Source organism: Gymnoscopelus braueri (assembly GCF_963280865.1).
Source record: "Gymnoscopelus braueri genome assembly, chromosome: 7".
Taxonomy (NCBI): domain Eukaryota; kingdom Metazoa; phylum Chordata; class Actinopteri; order Myctophiformes; family Myctophidae; genus Gymnoscopelus; species Gymnoscopelus braueri.
Window position 1 is genome coordinate 53,654,780 of NC_137608.1, and position 16,340 is coordinate 53,671,119.

Below are 16,340 nucleotides of genomic sequence, written 5' to 3' on the forward strand. Positions count from 1 at the left end.
GGGGGGGGGGGGGGTGCTAGCCTCGGATCAAGACTGTCCCGATTAATTCCATCCATTATTCTGACATTTGTGCATCAATGACGATCCTTGGTGACTTTCCCCCCTGAAATAAGAAATAAGTGTTTTGGAGTTCCGTGTTAAAAGGCCCGTGCCTCTCCATAATCGTACACAATTCTAAATATAAAGCGCTTTAGCTCAAAGCTACACATGATGTTATCCAACCATACGGGCCCTTTGGGTTCTGTTAATATTCTGTGTTGTTTAATAAAGAAGCGATTTACAACGGCTCCGTGCCTGGAGGTTCACTGTATTCCTCAATTAAGTAAGTATAAGTGGCGCTGTTTGCAGCAGGTGAAAGCCGGTATTACAGTCCATGGAAAACCAGGAAAACGGCATTTAGGCACAGACGGTTGGTTGTAAAACACTTTTTTATTTATTAAACACAGAGTATTAACGGAACATTAAAGGGCCCATATGGTGGGGTAACATCCGTTGGCTTTGAGGTGAAGCACTTTATATTTTATTATGGAGATGTAACGCATGGAACTCCAAAAACACTATTTGGGTGAAAAGTCACCAAGGAACCGTCACTACTAGGGGTGGGATCCTGTAGGATTTTAACGATTTAACGGTTCCTTAACGATTCCATCTTAACGGTTCCAATTCCTTAACGGTTCCCTTTCATGATTCCTACAAGGGGTTCCAATTGGACCTTTACAGGTCTGTAACTCTGAGTGTGTACAAATGGAACCAAATGGACCTTTTACAGGTCCATTTGGTTCCATTTGTACCCTCTCAGAGTTATGGTGGTCCTTGAAATTAAAAAGTTTGAGAACCACCATCAGATGTGAAGTCCACATAACCAGCTCTGACAGTGGGATCAAAACCGGTCCTGGAAACGGTTGGAACATGTGATTGAACCCTATCCCGGGTTCCTCAATGTTGGATCCGGTTCCGGTTCACAAAAAACAAACAAATGTCAGAATGGATGAAATACATAAATGTGTGACGGTGTTGATCCAAGGCCCTGGGGGCGGGGCTGCGTCTTCTCCCATGATGCATTGCAGACGTTTGTGGAATGTTGACAGAGGTCAAAAGGTCAAGCTGTGGCCAGCCCAGAAGAACATGGAAAAGCCTTCGTTTCTACGGCAACAGAGCTCAGTGTTCAGAAGGTTTCCTAAAATGACACAAACAGACAGACAGACAGACAGCTGCCTGTCTGTCTGTCTGTCTGTCCGTCTAACGGTTGTCATCAACATCCTCATATGTTTTTTTAATACGTCGGGATCCAGTCTTCTTCTGTGGTTGTATTGTCGTTGCTTTCCTGTCTGTCTGTAGTCCTCCACAACCACCAACTAGTAGCTAAAATAAACAGCTCCCAATATTTACATAGTCTGTGTGTGTGTGTGTGTATGTGTGTGTGTGTGTCTGTGTCAAAGAAACATTCAGTGTTTGTCTGTCATACATGTGTGTTCACACGCAAATATAATGTGTATATATATATACATACACATATATATATATATATATATACACATATATATATTATATATCAGATCTATGATTATTCATTGGATGTTAATGAGTGTGTGTGTGAGACAGGATATAATTTATATGTAGAGTGTGTGTTCCCGGGTTGATGTATGTGTGTGTTTGTGTGTGTGTGTGTGTGTGTGTGTGTGTGTGTGTGTAAGTGTGTGTTTGTGTGTGTGTGTGTGTGTGTTCAGTCTGAGTCGGAGGAGGAGGAGCTTCCAGTAGAGGAGGAGTCAGAGGAGGAAGATGAGCTGCCACTCAAACGACTAGCTCCACCCCCGGACCCGCCTCCTGCTGCCTTCTCTGTTACACAAAGAGAGACAGAGAGAGAGAGAGAGAGACAGAGAGAGAGAGAGAGAGACATGACACAGAGAGAGAGAGAGAGAGAGAGAAATAGATGGTGCATGAGACACATGAAGTCGTATTTATAATAATAGTAATATAATAATCTCCGCCAGGCCGGGTTGCCTGCCCAGGGCCCACACACTTTGGAAGGCAGTCTTATCCAACTGGAATGGGGATCTGAAAGCTCGGACTCATGCGTCTTGATCACATGACCCCCTGAGATAATGTGTATGTATTTCTTTGAGTTTTGGACAGCATTTGTGTAGTGCCTAGGGCTGCACGATTCTTGCTCAAATGTGAATCACGATTTTCCTCCATAAGAATTGAGATCACGATTCTCACACGATTCTCACACAATTCTCTTGTAAATATAAAAATATAAGGCAAAAAAAAAAAAATCGTCATAATTTAAAATCGAGATCGCATAGGTGTCTGAATCGAGATCACGATCTTTTTTCGATTAATCGTGCAGCACTAGTAGTGCCAGCCTGATCTCCAGAGATTACCGTAACATTGCACGGAACGAGTGCACTTCATTCCGTGGATAGTCGCCTAGAAACCCCGAAATTGCGTGCATATGTACGGCGAGTCCCACGGTGGGCGTAACCAGTCGCAACCCGGAAAAACCCGGAAGCAGAGCAGTCCCCACAACAAAATGTACGATTCTGTGCCTATCGGTACATAACTCAAACGGCGCTGAGTAGGCACAGGCGAACGTCACACCGTTCAGGACGGCAACTCGGTCGCCTTAGCTCCCTCGGTGGTCCTTCACGGGGTGACAGTTCGCCTGTGACTGCGCGCCTCCGAAATGGTTTTGTCACAAAGGGAGCGCCGTACATATGCACGCAATTTGGGGGTTTATTTATGACAGCCAAAATTCATTGTAAAAAAAAAGTGCTCAGGAGCCGAGATACAGCCTTTTTCAGTAAGAAGTTCAACAAGAAGTGAATGGAGCAGCAAATCTTCAAATCATAATATCTTGGGTTCTGAACATTTTTTTCAAAAAAAAATAAAAAAATAAAAAAATGATATATATATTTTTTTTTAATTTTTTTCACGTGGCGCTCAGGGCGCTTCAGGCCATGACGTCTTAGACGTCACGTGGCACTGAATGAGTTAATTAAAGAATAGTTATTTTGATCAACGTTTGCCTGTTGTCTCTCCTATGGAACCAACATCAATACAACATGGATGGAACTGTGGATGAAATCTTATCCAACGATAACAAAATATTCTAAGTTTTGAGAGTTCTGAGAGTCTAAATGTCATCAAACGGTTCCGTGGCTCAAATGCAGAATAAATAATGGACCTTAATATGAAAAGGGTTGAAAACCCACTGATGTAGGACAGGGGTCTTCAACATTTTCAGGCCAAGGACCCCCTAGCTGAGAGAGAGATGAAGCAGGGACCCCCTACTCTATATTGTATAAAATTGTGTTTCAGATTAAAAGTTTTTTTTTTACTTAGTCTGCTCTTTTTTCCCTCTACACCTATAGCCTCTTCCGTGACGCCTAATGTTCCCCTCAGAAAAGGGATGCTAGGGTTCAAGTGGTTAATGTAAAAAAAAACGAAATCCTATCACACAAAGATTTGGCGGACCCCCTATAGTAGCTCTGAGGACCCCCTATAGTAGCTCTGAGGACCCCCTGTTGAAGGAGGTGGACTTACGCAGTAGTTTCCTCTGTTTCTTCTGCAGACAGGACTTGACGTAGCGCTCCAGTTCCCGGAGCGTGGAGGGCTTGAGCGTTTCGAAGTCGATCTCGATCTCGTCGGGGTTGGAGTCCCTCAGGGAGGGCTCTCGGGACTGTATGATGTGCACCACGCGGCCCAGCTTCTCGCCCGGCAGGCGGTTGATGTCCAGACTCAGCTGCCGCTTCTCGTCGTACGACATCGGCAGCGAAGGCTCCTCCCCCTCCTCGCCGTTGGCCGGACCGCCCCCCGCCTTGGAACCGCCCTTTTTGGGTTGTCTAGGGGGGGGGAGGGGAGGGGAGGGGACAGCAGAAGACACACCGCTCTGTGACTGTCTCAACACCTGTCTGTCTGACTGACTTTCTGTCTGAATGACTGCCTGTCTGACTGCCTGTCTGTCGGTCTCAAAGACTTGTTTTTACTGAATGAATGAATTACTGAATCGCCTAATTGTTCGTGATTCTTTGAGATAACCAGAATATCTTTTTGCATAATCGACATTTCCCCAAAAATTTGCCCTGTGCAGTTTTTGTTTACAAAAGCCTGAAAGCAGAGTCTCGTAAAATGTAAACCGTTTTTATTGACTGAAACGAAACTAAATAGTAAACACTTAATGTTTTGTTGGACTAAGATAAAGACTAAAATGCTCGACTTTTAGTCCACTAAAACATGACTGAATAAAAACAGGATGAGCTTGACTAAATATGATGAAAACTAACGAGGGCGATTGAAACTGGACTTGTTGAATTTATTCAACACAATGTTGAATAAATGGGACTAACAATAGCTTAATGCAGTTGTGCTTTCCATCATCACCAACTCGTTAATATTTTGAGGGAAAAAATAAGAATTAATTCTATTAATACATAATTGTATTCAGCGCGGGCGCACATGAGTCTCCCCAGCCATAGCACCGGGCAGGTGCTATTTCCTGCAGGAAACCCTGGAAACGTTTGGAGGACAGGATTTTGTCGACCCTCTCCTGAGGAAGGCCTGCTCTTATAAGAGACTAATCTACTGAGATTCCGAAAAAGACCACCCTCTGAGAGGGGGTCAGGCGGCTCTTCTGCTCGTTCAGGGTCAGACCTTAGAGCCCGGATGTGGTTCAACAGAACCCTGGTGTCCTTGACGACCTGTTCTCTTGAAGGAGCACAAACCAACCAGTCAGTCGTCCAGGTAGTTCAGAACCTGAAGCCCCTGGGAAGACAGAGACTCCAGAACTGCACACTTGGAGAAAGGTACGGCGCCAGAGAAAGTCTGAAGGGGAGTACCTGGTACTCGTATGCCACTCCCTTGAAAGCAAACCGAAGGTAAGTTCTATGGAGAGGATGGATGGGCACATGAAAATATGCATCCTTCAGCTCCAGTGTGGTGAACCATAGGACCTTGGAGACAATCTGGGAACCCATCGTCAAATAAAAAGGAAAAAAAGCGCCCTCTGCTGTTTTTCACTTATTCATTTGACTCTGGGCTGAGCTATACGGAGGACCTGTGCGCAAGGAAACCGGGGTTTTGGTCTGCCTTCAGCCTTCCACTTCCGGTGGTGCGACTATGTTTTCATTCCCACTAACAATATTTCTACACGGAACACTAACACCACTTCTCCCAGAGAACATGGATCGTTTTGGTTATAAGCCCACTTGTTTCTATGATGAAAGAGCAAGTTAAAATGTAACTAACTTTCCGTGGTTTTGTCGGCTCCGAGGACGCTATTGTTAAATGAGTTTCGGTTTGTTTCCAGTGGGGAACGAGCAGCACACATGTAAATCCCGCCCACAACATTTGATTGGGTAAAGCGCGGCCTGCTTCCTGATCTGATGGCACGCCCACTTGTTGTGTTCTTAACGCTGCTACCGACAGATTCAAGCGCAGCGATGGATCTGTTCTTGAGAGATTACCTTGGAGATGGCTTGCAACACGTGAGCTGGGGACAGCATCCTGAACCTCTATCGTTTCAAGTGACGGTTGAGGGCAACGCAGGTCCAGGATAGGACGGTAGCCGCCGTCCTTTGGGACAAGGAAATAACGTCGAGTAAAAACCCACTGAGCCGTTCAAACAGCTCTAGTGTCCTTACAGCCCCTTTAGCAAGAAGTGAGGCCACCTCCGACCGGAGGATACTCCTTCTGACATGGTCGGACACACTAGACACTTGAACCCTGGTAGGGCGGCGGTGCCCGACACCGAAACTGGAGCTTGTAGCCCCTCAGTACGGTGTGTAGCACCCAAGGGGACCCTTGTACAGTATTAAGAGAGTACGTGTCGCCCCAGTAGCTGGCAGCGGTTCCTCCGAACCAGCTCTGGCAGTATCAGAGGAGGCAGAAAAAGCAGCTGTTGCTGGAGCAGCATGCAACACAACGGCACCGTCACCAAACTCCACCTCCGTTGCACAGCGTTTTGGAGGAGGGGCAGCGAGAGCGGCCGGGGGGGAACCTCGCCGTCGATACCGATGGCCCACCGAACCTGAAGCGGTCATCCCGAGGCCTCTGCGCGGCCAAGGCCGTCATTCTTATGAATCGAGCCGTACGCGTTCGTTCCCCAAGCATGTCACACAGACATGCAGCTGAAGGGGTCGTTTGATGCCATGCGTGCACGGTTCAGTCCGACACCGAAACTGGAGCTCGTAGCCCCTCAGTACCGTGTCCAGCACCCAAGGGGACCCCACGCGCTTCACCCAGGTTGCCCTCTGGGCCTGGGAGAAGCGGCCAACGCCGGCAGCATGACAGTCAGGTAAACTGCTGGGGGCCACTCCAGCAGTTTACCAGCAGCTGAAGCGGTCCTCTGACGCCATGCGTGCATGGTCCAGTCCAAGACATTGCATGCAGCTGTCATGCGCGTCCACTGCGGGCATGCGCACATTACAAACCACACAGTAAAAAGCCATATTGCTATAATTACACACCAAGTGATTTGCAACATCAGGGCTTGCAATAATCGTATACTTACCAGGCCCTCCCAATATAGCTCCGCTACATGGGGGGGGTAGCTCCGCTACACTGTGATCCAACACTCACACTCGTTTGATAGCTCCCAGCCCTATCCCAGGTGAAGACAGAACCAACCCAGGCAGGTAAAAACCCTTATGATACAATGCACGCCGTGCGATGTATCCAAATGAAAAGGGCTGGCAAAGCGTGGAAAAAAGCAAACAGTGTAAAACCCCTGTGTATATTTCCCACACTCTCTGTATGTATTTTATCTCTCACCCGCACGTCGGTCTAACCCGTGGCCGTAGACGGGGAGGATATCGAATGAATGCTGTCGCTAGGTCGAGAGAGCTCAGACCCGTTCGCGTGAACGCACATGGCTAACAAGCTAAAAACATGCACACTAGCGGTCAGATCACTCGCTAAGGTTGGAGGGATCTCACGACCAGCTCCACGAGTTCGTAATACCAATGTTTGAGGAGAAAAACACACGAGCGTAGACATGTGCATTTCCACTCGGTGGAAAAACTGCTAGCCGCTAAGCTAACCAGCCGCTAAGCCTGCACACAGTTTCTCGTTACAGGATAGGCGCCGTCCCCACACTGAAACTCCGCGCCACAACACAGGTTTGACCAGACCGTGTGTGTCGCCTGTACGTAAGTACACGTCGAATAAACCTGCAAACAATCAAACGACACAAACCCTGAACGAGATGGCACCAAGCCAAGCCGAGCGGGTGAAGCAGAAGCACTCAAAAAAAGGTGGAGCTAGCTCCGCCAAGCTATTTGAATAGCTGCGAGTTTAACTTCCGCACACAGAGCTTACCTTCACGTAGAGCTCAAGTCTATCTTACCGATGCTCTCGCGCCGAGGGAAGGAAGAGGTGGAAAGGCGGGCCACGCAGGGATTTATAACAGTCACAAAGGGGAGAGATCCAATATAGCGCTACATAACTACCGGTGTTGTAATTGCATAGCAGACGTAAAGTCCACTTATCAGCTCTGACAGTGTGATAAAAAGACTTTTGGGAAACGGTTCTGGCTCTATTCATGTTGGATCCGGTTCCCAACCCTACTGACTGACTGACTGTTTGTGTGTCTGTGGCAGTGTTAATGTTACAACATTATTACAGAGCAGTGGTTCCAGTGAAATTAAGACGTTTGCCCCGGGAACCAAACTAGTGAAAATGGCAGATCTACAAGCTCACAATGCGTCGCAAGAGGCCACTATCTTCCTGGGTCACGGAGCTATACATTCTTTTTTACCAGATTGGATCTTGCGTTCCAGTGATAACTACCAAAACGTCCACTTCTCGCCGATTTTCAACGCTTTTAGAAGTTTTAGAACACAAACTTCATCAGTTTATTTTTTTATAACACGGGCTAGGAAGGTCGGACGGCGACAAACTAGATACCAGAGTAGAGTTCACTTTGAGCTGCATCCAACACATCCACTGACATTTCTGTCGGCCTTACCGTTCGGCCGCTAGGGGCAGCTGACATTTATTTTTGGGTAGAAATAGTTTTCATTTTTAAAAATGTCTTTTGTAACTCTAGGCTCGAAAGAATACGTCCGTGACCAGTGTTGCCAGATTCTGTGAGAGAAACAAGCAACCAGGTCTAGGAAAACCAGCCCAAAAGAAGCGACTATGGGCCACATGAGCACTTTAACATAATACATCAGCTATTTGAAAATAGTCGATCTACATCGGATGCGACGCGTTGTGAGCTTGTAGATCAGCTATTTTCAAATAAAATCTTGCGGGGAAATTATAATAAGCCAATAAGCAGATCTGGCAACCCTGTCCGTGACCCAGGGCTATAGACGAATCCACAGACGCGCTGCCTGTAGGGCGTCAACGCTCCGCACCGCCACACCGCAGGAATGGCCGCCTACAGGCAGCTACAGGCAGCGCGTCTGTGGATTCGTCTATAGTGACGTCACTATAGCCCATCAAAGCGTGTGGTAACTCTCTCTCTCTATGGCTCTGGGTTTTACCTGGTGATCAAAGCGTGTGGTAACTCTCTCTCTCTACGGCTCTGGGTTTTACCTGGTGATCAAAGCGTGTGGTAACTCTCTCTCTCTATGGCTCTGGGTTTTACCTGGTGATCAAAGCGTGTGGTAACTCTCTCTCTCTATGGCTCTGGGTTTTACCTGGTGATCAAAGCGTGTGGTAACTCTCTCTCTCTATGGCTCTGGGTTTTACCTGGTGATCAAAGCGTGTGGTAACTCTCTCTCTCTATGGCTCTGGGTTTACCTGGTCAAAGCGTGTGGTAACTCTCTCTCTCTATGGCTCTGGGTTTTACCTGGTGATCAAAGCGTGTGGTAACTCTCTCTCTCTATGGCTCTGGGTTTACCTGGTCAAAGCGTGTGGTAACTCTCTCTCTCTATGGCTCTGGGTTTTACCTGGTGGCCGTCACCGTGCTGTTGGCTTTCCTGGCCGGGGCTTTCTTCTGATTGGCCGGCTTGCTGGGCTGCTGGGCGGCGTTGGCCTTGGCCTTCTTGTCGTCGTCCGCCGTCGCCGTGGTCTTTCCTTTGTTGTTTCCTTTGTTGTCCTTCTCCTTCTTCTTCTCCTTGTCCCTCTTCTCCTTCTTCTTCTTTGGTTTGCTGACGGGAGCCTGAGAGAGGACAGCCAGCTGCTCATGGACCGCCTTCAACTACAAATAATAATAGAATAAAACACACAACAATACTAGTAATAATAAATAAGGGATGTCACCGTTAACAAAGAGATTTAAGTTGACGCTTAACTGTCATACAGATAAATTGGGGCGCTTAACGAGTTAATTGTGTGTTTTTTTGGGGCATTGAACAAAAATTGATTGAAAATCTAGTTTTGCCTTTTAGGGGGTTGGTACAGGGCGGATATGACACTTAACTTAAAGGGATATTTCACGTTCAAAAGTTATATATTTTCGCATATTTACGTATATTTTAACCCCCAGAAGCAACGATTTGAGTTACAAATGTCTGCCAAAAAAAGGGGGGAAAAAAATCTAATATTTGCACAACTTTTCATGATTTTTCAAAAATAGCAGATAGCAGAGCAGAACTCCGAGCTTGTATATCTGCTATTTTTGAATAGCCAAAGAAATCTAAAAATGACACACAGACGCGTTGGTGATATTTCACGTTCAGACACGTCTCGGGGTAATATTTATGTCTACTTATTATGTGATATATTCATTTTATCAGCCACGCCCCCTTCCTATACAAACCCACTGCAACTCCAAACTAAATTTTTAACCCATTAAGACCAGGAACTCACCTGTGCCATTTTGTTGATTTCTTTGGGCTGTTTAAAAATAGCAGATCTACAAGCTCATAGCGCTATGAGCTTGTAGATCTGCTATTGTTGAAATCTGCTAATCGTGAAAAATTGTGCAAATCTTTGGTTTGAATATCTATATAAAACAATTTTTTTTAACTAACATCTTTGCTTCTGGGGATTCTATAAATGTCTTCAAATACCTAAGTTTAAAAAAACTATATATATGTTGCTATAATATCAGTGGTTCTCAAACTTTTTTCATATCAAGGACCTCCACAATGATATGTATTAGGCCGCAGACCCCCATCTGAAAGTTGTTCCAGGGACCCCCCAGTAGCAAAGATTTGAGTTACAAATGTGTTACAAAAATATATATTCAAAGATTTGCACACATTTTTCACGATTTCTAAAAAATAGCCCAAAGTGTAAAATAATGCTTTTTAGGTCAAATCTAAAAATGACACAGATGCTTCTCCCGGTCGTAATGGGTTAACCATTGTTAGATTTGTTTAAAACGCCCGTCCTTGGTTCTGGTGACTGATATTGTCCTTCTAATGCGTGTGGGGTCATGTTTCTTCTATTACTTTTTCATTCATGTTTTATAATCTTTTGGGAAAAAAATGAAAATAAAATAAAATGAAAATAGTAATTCACAGCCCCCTCACGTATTAGAAGGACAACATCAGAACAATATCACAACAGAGCGTCACAAAGTGACACGTAAAATTTGTAGATCTGCTATTCCTGTTTTTTTGATATATTTGAAAATGTATGAAAATTTTTCAAGGAAGCGATTATGACGATTTCGGCAAAAATAAGTGCGATTGTCTCAAATAAGACGATGATGTAATTATTAGGTCTAATAATAAACATATTTTCATAATAATAACTCAAATAGAGAGAATATCTCATTCACGCTACAATGACCTACACGACCCTACATGGTGGTGACATCACCCGTAATTCGATTGGCTGCTCTGTCGGGGGGGCTTAGAAACTCGGTCGATTGGTCGATAGCAACCAACCTGTTCCTGCAGCTCGGCCAACCGTGTGGCCCGTTCCTCCTCAGAGTCTGACGATTCGTCGGAGGAGGAATTGTTGCTACTGTCAGAGGAGGCGGTGCTTTTACTGACCAATGGCGTTGTAGACGGAACCGAGACCTCAGAACCCTCGTCTGGTATCTTAGCGAAACGCATCTCAAACACGTCCTGCAGACAGACAGACAGACAGACAGACAGACAGACAGACAGACAGACACAGGTATGTTAGATCAGTGATTCTCCAGTCTACAGTTTGATAGGCATTAAAAAACACTTGAAACCCAGTGTCATTAGCCAAAAATATCTGAGCTTGTATATCTGCTATTTTTTTATCCATTTGACTAAAAATAAAGCCATGGACATTAGAACACGGCACGCTGTGTAGGTTAAATGTAGTTTTAGATGCAGTTTTTGGCACAGTTAACTGTATTTTTAGATGTAGTTTTAAGTGTAATTAACTGTAGTTTTAGGTGCAGTTAATTGTAGTCTTAGGTGTAGTTTAAGGTGTAGTTAGCTGTAATTGTATATGTCGTCTAAGCTTTAAGCCGGTGAAGTTACCTGTAATTGGTACATGTAGTTTAAGGTGTAGTTACCTGTAATTTGTCAAAACTACAGCTAACTGTAGTTAACTGTAGTTTTTTTTTTGGTGTAGTTAGCTGTAGTTTTTGGGTGTAGTTACCTGTACCTTTAGAAGTGGTGAGCTGTAGTTTTAAAAGTAGTTAGCTGTAGTGTTTGAGTGTAGTTAGCTGTAGTTTTAGAAGTAGTTAGCTCTAGTTTTAGAAGTAGTTTTAGAAGTAGTTAGCTGTAGTGTTTGAGTGCAGTTAGCTGTAGTTTTAGAAGTAGTTAGCTGTAGTTTTAGAAGTGGTTAGCTGTAGTGTTTGAGTGTAGTTACCTATAGTTTTAGAAGTAGTTAGCTGTAGTTTTAGAAGTAGTTAGCTGTAGTTTTAGAAGTAGTTAGCTGTAGTTTTAGAAGTAGTTAGCTGTAGTTTTAGAAGTAGTTAGCTGTAGTTTTTGGGTGTAGTTAGCTGTAGTTTTAGAAGTAGTTAGCTGTAGTGTTTGGGTGTAGTTACCTGTAGTTTTAGAAGTAGTTAGCTGTAGTTTTAGAAGTAGATAGCTGTAGTTTTTGGGTGTAGTTAGCTGTAGTTTTAGAAGTAGTTAGCTGTAGTGTTTGGGTGTAGTTACCTGTAGTTTTAGAAGTAGTTAGCTGTAGTTTTAGAAGTAGTTAGCTGTAGTTTTAGAAGTAGATAGCTGTAGTTTTTGGGTGTAGTTAGCTGTAGTTTTAGAAGTAGTTAGCTGTAGTGTTTGGGTGTAGTTACCTGTAGTTTTAGAAGTAGTTAGCTGTAGTTTTAGAAGTAGTTAGCTGTAGTTTTAGAAGTAGTTAGCTGTAGTTTTAGAAGTAGATAGCTGTAGTTTTTGGGTGTAGTTAGCTGTAGTTTTAGAAGTAGTTAGCTGTAGTGTTTGGGTGTAGTTACCTGTAGTTTTAGAAGTAGTTAGCTGTAGTTTTTGGGTGTAGTTAGCTGTAGTTTTAGGGTGTAGTTACTCGTAGTTTTAGAAGTAGTTACCTGTAGTTTTAGAAGTAGTTAGCTGTAGTTTTAGGGTGTAGTTACCTGTAGTTTCCTGGCCATAGCGACCACCTCATGGTCGGGTGGGTTGTATTTGTAGCAGTTGGAGAACATTAACCGGACGTCTGTGGCGAAGTTCTGAGGGTCCGTGTACTCTCTGCCGTCCATCTTTTTCTACAAAGTGATTGAATACTTTGTTAAACACAGTACAGATACTACAGTCAAAGGCTATGCTAAAAGGATAACACAAAAAGCCCCAGGGGGGCTCGTTTCCATTGTGGTGCATTGAACTCAATTCATCGGTAATACATTAAAATACATACAATACAAATGCAATACAAAACGTGTAGAAGAAAGAGAGAAAGGAGTAAAAATACCCAACAAGGTGCTCTTTGGTACAAATGGGTGACAAAATTAACTGGCAAAAAAGGGGAGGAGACCAAAAGGGGAGGAGACAGAGGCACTGCTGTGGGAAAATGTAAACAAAATGCAATAGTATGGCTAATGATACTGCCCCCCCCTGGTCAGCCGGGGCGCCTGATGGAGGGGAAAGGAACCGGTTGGAATAACGTGTTCCTTCCACGCGCTACGTCCTACCGGGGAAACTCCCCCCTGTCAGGTGACAAGAAGCGGCCTGTCAGGTGATAAGAAGCGGCCTGCTCACTCCTCATGCATTGAAGGAAGCATGAGCTCAGTTCTGGGCTCTCCCTAGGCTGGCAGAGGGAGAGTAGCACCCAGGATTACAGCTTAGGCAATTGGCACTGGGTGAAAAATGGGTTACAAAAATCGTGGGATAAAATGTAGGAAGAAAAAAAAAAAGAATAGATAATAAGGAATGAATAAATGGTTCCGTACCCTGACAGAGCTCAGGTCCATGGTGCGTTTAGCCCGTTAAGACCTGGAACGCATCTGTGTCACTTTAGATCTCTTTGGCTATTCAAAAATAGCAGATCTACAAGCTCATAGCGCGGCACTCGGTGCCACGCTATGAGCTTGTAGATCTGCTATTTTTGAAAAATCTTGAAAAATATTATTTTTTAGATTTTTTTCAAAAAACTGTTAGGATTTAGAAAACATTTTTAAGAATATCGTCAGGTCTTAATGGGTTAATATAGATAATAAATGGTTCCGTACCCTGACAGAGCTCAGGTCCATGAGGTGTTTAGTATAGATAATACATGGTTAAATACCCTGACAGAGCTCAGGTCCATGGGGTGTTTAGTATAGATAATAAATGGTAATAAATACCCTGACAGAGCTCAGGTCCATGGGGTGTTTGATGATGTCGTGGTAGTCGTGGAGCTCCAGGGCCTGGGCGTCTACAGGCTTGTAGAAGGGCCAGGCGTACGCCGCGTGCTTCTTGGACAGCATCTCCTTCAGGATGGTGTCACAGTGCTTCATCTGCTCGCCCAGCTTCACACCCTTCCTCCCTCCTCCCCCTCCTCCTCCTCCTCCTCCTCCTCCTCCTCCCACTCCTCCTCCTCCTCCTCCTACCACGGCCTCCCCCAGCCCCTCCTCTGCCGCCCCCAGCCCCCCCAGGCCCCCTCCTCCCCCGGAGGAGCCCTCCTTCTTGTTGGTCTTGGCGGGACGGGACGACGTCTCTCGGCGTTTCCCCGGCTTGGCTCCGTCCTGATTGGACGACGGGGAGTCCGCCCTCCCCGCCGAGATGGCCGACGTGGTGGGGGTGGTGGTGTCAGCTTTCCTCTTCACTCCTTTCTTCTGTTAAGATACATAGAGAAGAAGAAAAAAACACACGGGTTAGCCCTTTAAGTCATTGACTGCCTTCACTCCTTTCTTCTGTTAAGATACATACAGTAGAGGAGGAAAAAAAACACACGGGTTAGCCCTTTAAGTCAGGGGTCTTCAACAGGGGCTCCGGGACCCCTAGGGGGTCCTCAGAGTTGCTACAGGGGGTCCGCTGTTTTTTACATTAACCACTTGAACCCTACCATCCCAATTCTAAGGACAACAAAGAGGGAAAAAAAAGAGCAGACCAAGTACAGAGTGAAAGTTTACTAAGTATTGACGGTTTAAGTGGTTAAATGTCTGAAAATACATATTAACATGAAACCAACATCTATGAAAAGCTTTAATCTGCAACACAATTTCATTTAATATATAGTGGGGGTCCCTCCCTGCTTCATCTCTCTCTCAGTTAGGGGGTCCTTGGCATGAAAAGGTTGAAGACCCCTCCTTTAAGTCACTGACTGCCGAAGGAGTCTTTAGAGGGAAACGGCTGTATCTTGCCTTCCTTGTTCTTTTCTGCGTTTTTGGCGAGAACTGAAGCTACAGTATATTTAACAGCCAATAACTAGAGAACGGAGGGTCGCCGTGACACGCCTTTTCCCCCCCCCCCGATGGAAGCAGAGACACTCTAATCCATGCAAACACAGAGATGAAAATACATAAACAGATGAACAGAAAATAGATGAGACAGATACACAGACTGATAGATGAACATAGAGAACAAAGCCTTTACAGCAGCAGTTTAGTTGGTTTGACAGTGATCATTTATCAGTGATAAAACACCATCACTGTGAACGAGAGGTGGAGCTGAGCTGCTCCGTGTGTGTGTGTGTGTGTGTGTGTGTGTGTGTGTGTGTGTGTGTGTGTGTGTGTGTGTGTGTGTGTGTGTGTGTGTGTGTGTGTGTGTGTGTGTGTGTGTGTGTGTGTGTGTGTGTGTGCGCGCGCGTGTCACTGTGTGTGTGTGTGTGTGTGTGTGTGTGTGTGTGTGTGTGTGTGTGTGTGTGTGTGTGTGTGTGTGTGTGCGCGCGTGCGTGCGTCACTGTGTGTGTGTGTGTGTGTGTGTGTGTGTGTCACTGTGTGTGTGTGTGTGAGTGTGTGTGTCACTGTGTGTGTGTGTGTGTGTGTCACTGTGTGTGTGTGTCACTGTGTGTGTGTGTGTGTGTGTGTGTGTGTGTGGGTGTGTGTGTGTGTCACTGTGTGTGTGTGTGTGTGTGTGTGTGTGTGTGTGTGTGTGTGTGTGTGAGACTGTCAGAGCACTGACGAGTCATAAGAGAACGCACGGCTATTACATTTCAGCAAAAGAGTTTTGAAACCGCTTTAAATATTCAGAATCAATATGTTCTGTACGAACTAGTTCAGAGGACATCCAGGACCTCTGGGGAGGGATGGGAAATAATTATAAAATAAAATAAAGTTCAAAACAAAAAGATCATAATAATATAAAAGTATTAAGGAGGAGCGTGTGTTGTTCTTCTCAAACAGTGCTTCTCAAACATTTTCATGCCAGGGACCCCCAAATTGATATGTATTTGGCCGTGGACCCCCCCCATCTGAAAATGTTCTGTGCCAGGGACCCCTAGGAGAGAAGATTTGTGATTGTAAAAAACTATTCACAAAATGCAGTACTTTTTTCAAGACTGACGCGCTGTGAGCTTGTAGATCTGCTATTTGTGAATACCCAACGTACAAAACATGTTACCATTACTGTGATGCTATATGAACTACTTTAGCCGGGGACCCCCTGGAACACACCCTCCCCCCCCCCGCCACATGTTTACAACAGGATGTTGGTGTGTTGTTGTTGTGTGGTTACCTTGACAACGGGCTGCGCAGAAGGCATCATGGTCGCCGGTGGTTGCGGCGGCTGCGGCGGGGCGGAGACAGGGGGCGTGGTCTGTGGGACCGGTGTGGGCGTGGCCGAGATGACTGGCGTCTGAGAGGGCGAGGGGGAGGGGTAGGAGGTGGGCGAGGCCGACGACTCTGCCTGCTGACTCACTGAAAAGACAAGGTCACTCTGTCTGTTAGGTCTGCCGTGATTGGTTCACTCTGTCTGTTAGGTCTGCCGTGATTGGTTCACTCTTGTCTATTAGGTCTGCTGTGATTGGTTGATTGCTTTATTATCGCAGAGGTACGGTTAGTTATACAATGATGCTAAAAGGATAACACAAAAAGCCCTGAGGGCTCGTTTCCATTGTGGTCCTGTGTATTCAATTCATCAAGACATGCAATA

General features: G+C 45.3%; 1 protein-coding gene across 2 annotated transcripts in view; it reads right to left on the reverse strand.

Moving 5' to 3' along the window:
- Positions 1-16,340, reverse strand: part of brd3b (bromodomain containing 3b) — a 38,121-nt gene continuing 21,781 nt past the window's right edge. The window contains exons 6-12 of one of the 2 annotated variants that reach the window (XM_080432484.1): positions 15,924-16,105; positions 13,613-14,083; positions 12,410-12,538; positions 10,788-10,970; positions 8,898-9,109; positions 3,547-3,845; positions 1-1,836 (exon numbers count right to left, since the gene is read on the reverse strand). In XM_080432484.1, coding sequence (XP_080288610.1) covers positions 1,724-1,836; positions 3,547-3,845; positions 8,898-9,109; positions 10,788-10,970; positions 12,410-12,538; positions 13,613-14,083; positions 15,924-16,105 — 1,589 coding nt within the window. In that variant the 3' untranslated portion in view covers positions 1-1,723. Of the gene's footprint in view, positions 1,837-3,546; positions 3,846-8,897; positions 9,149-10,787; positions 10,971-12,409; positions 12,539-13,612; positions 14,084-15,923; positions 16,106-16,340 lie in introns of both variants that reach the window. The other variant, XM_080432483.1, reaches the window with a different exon arrangement.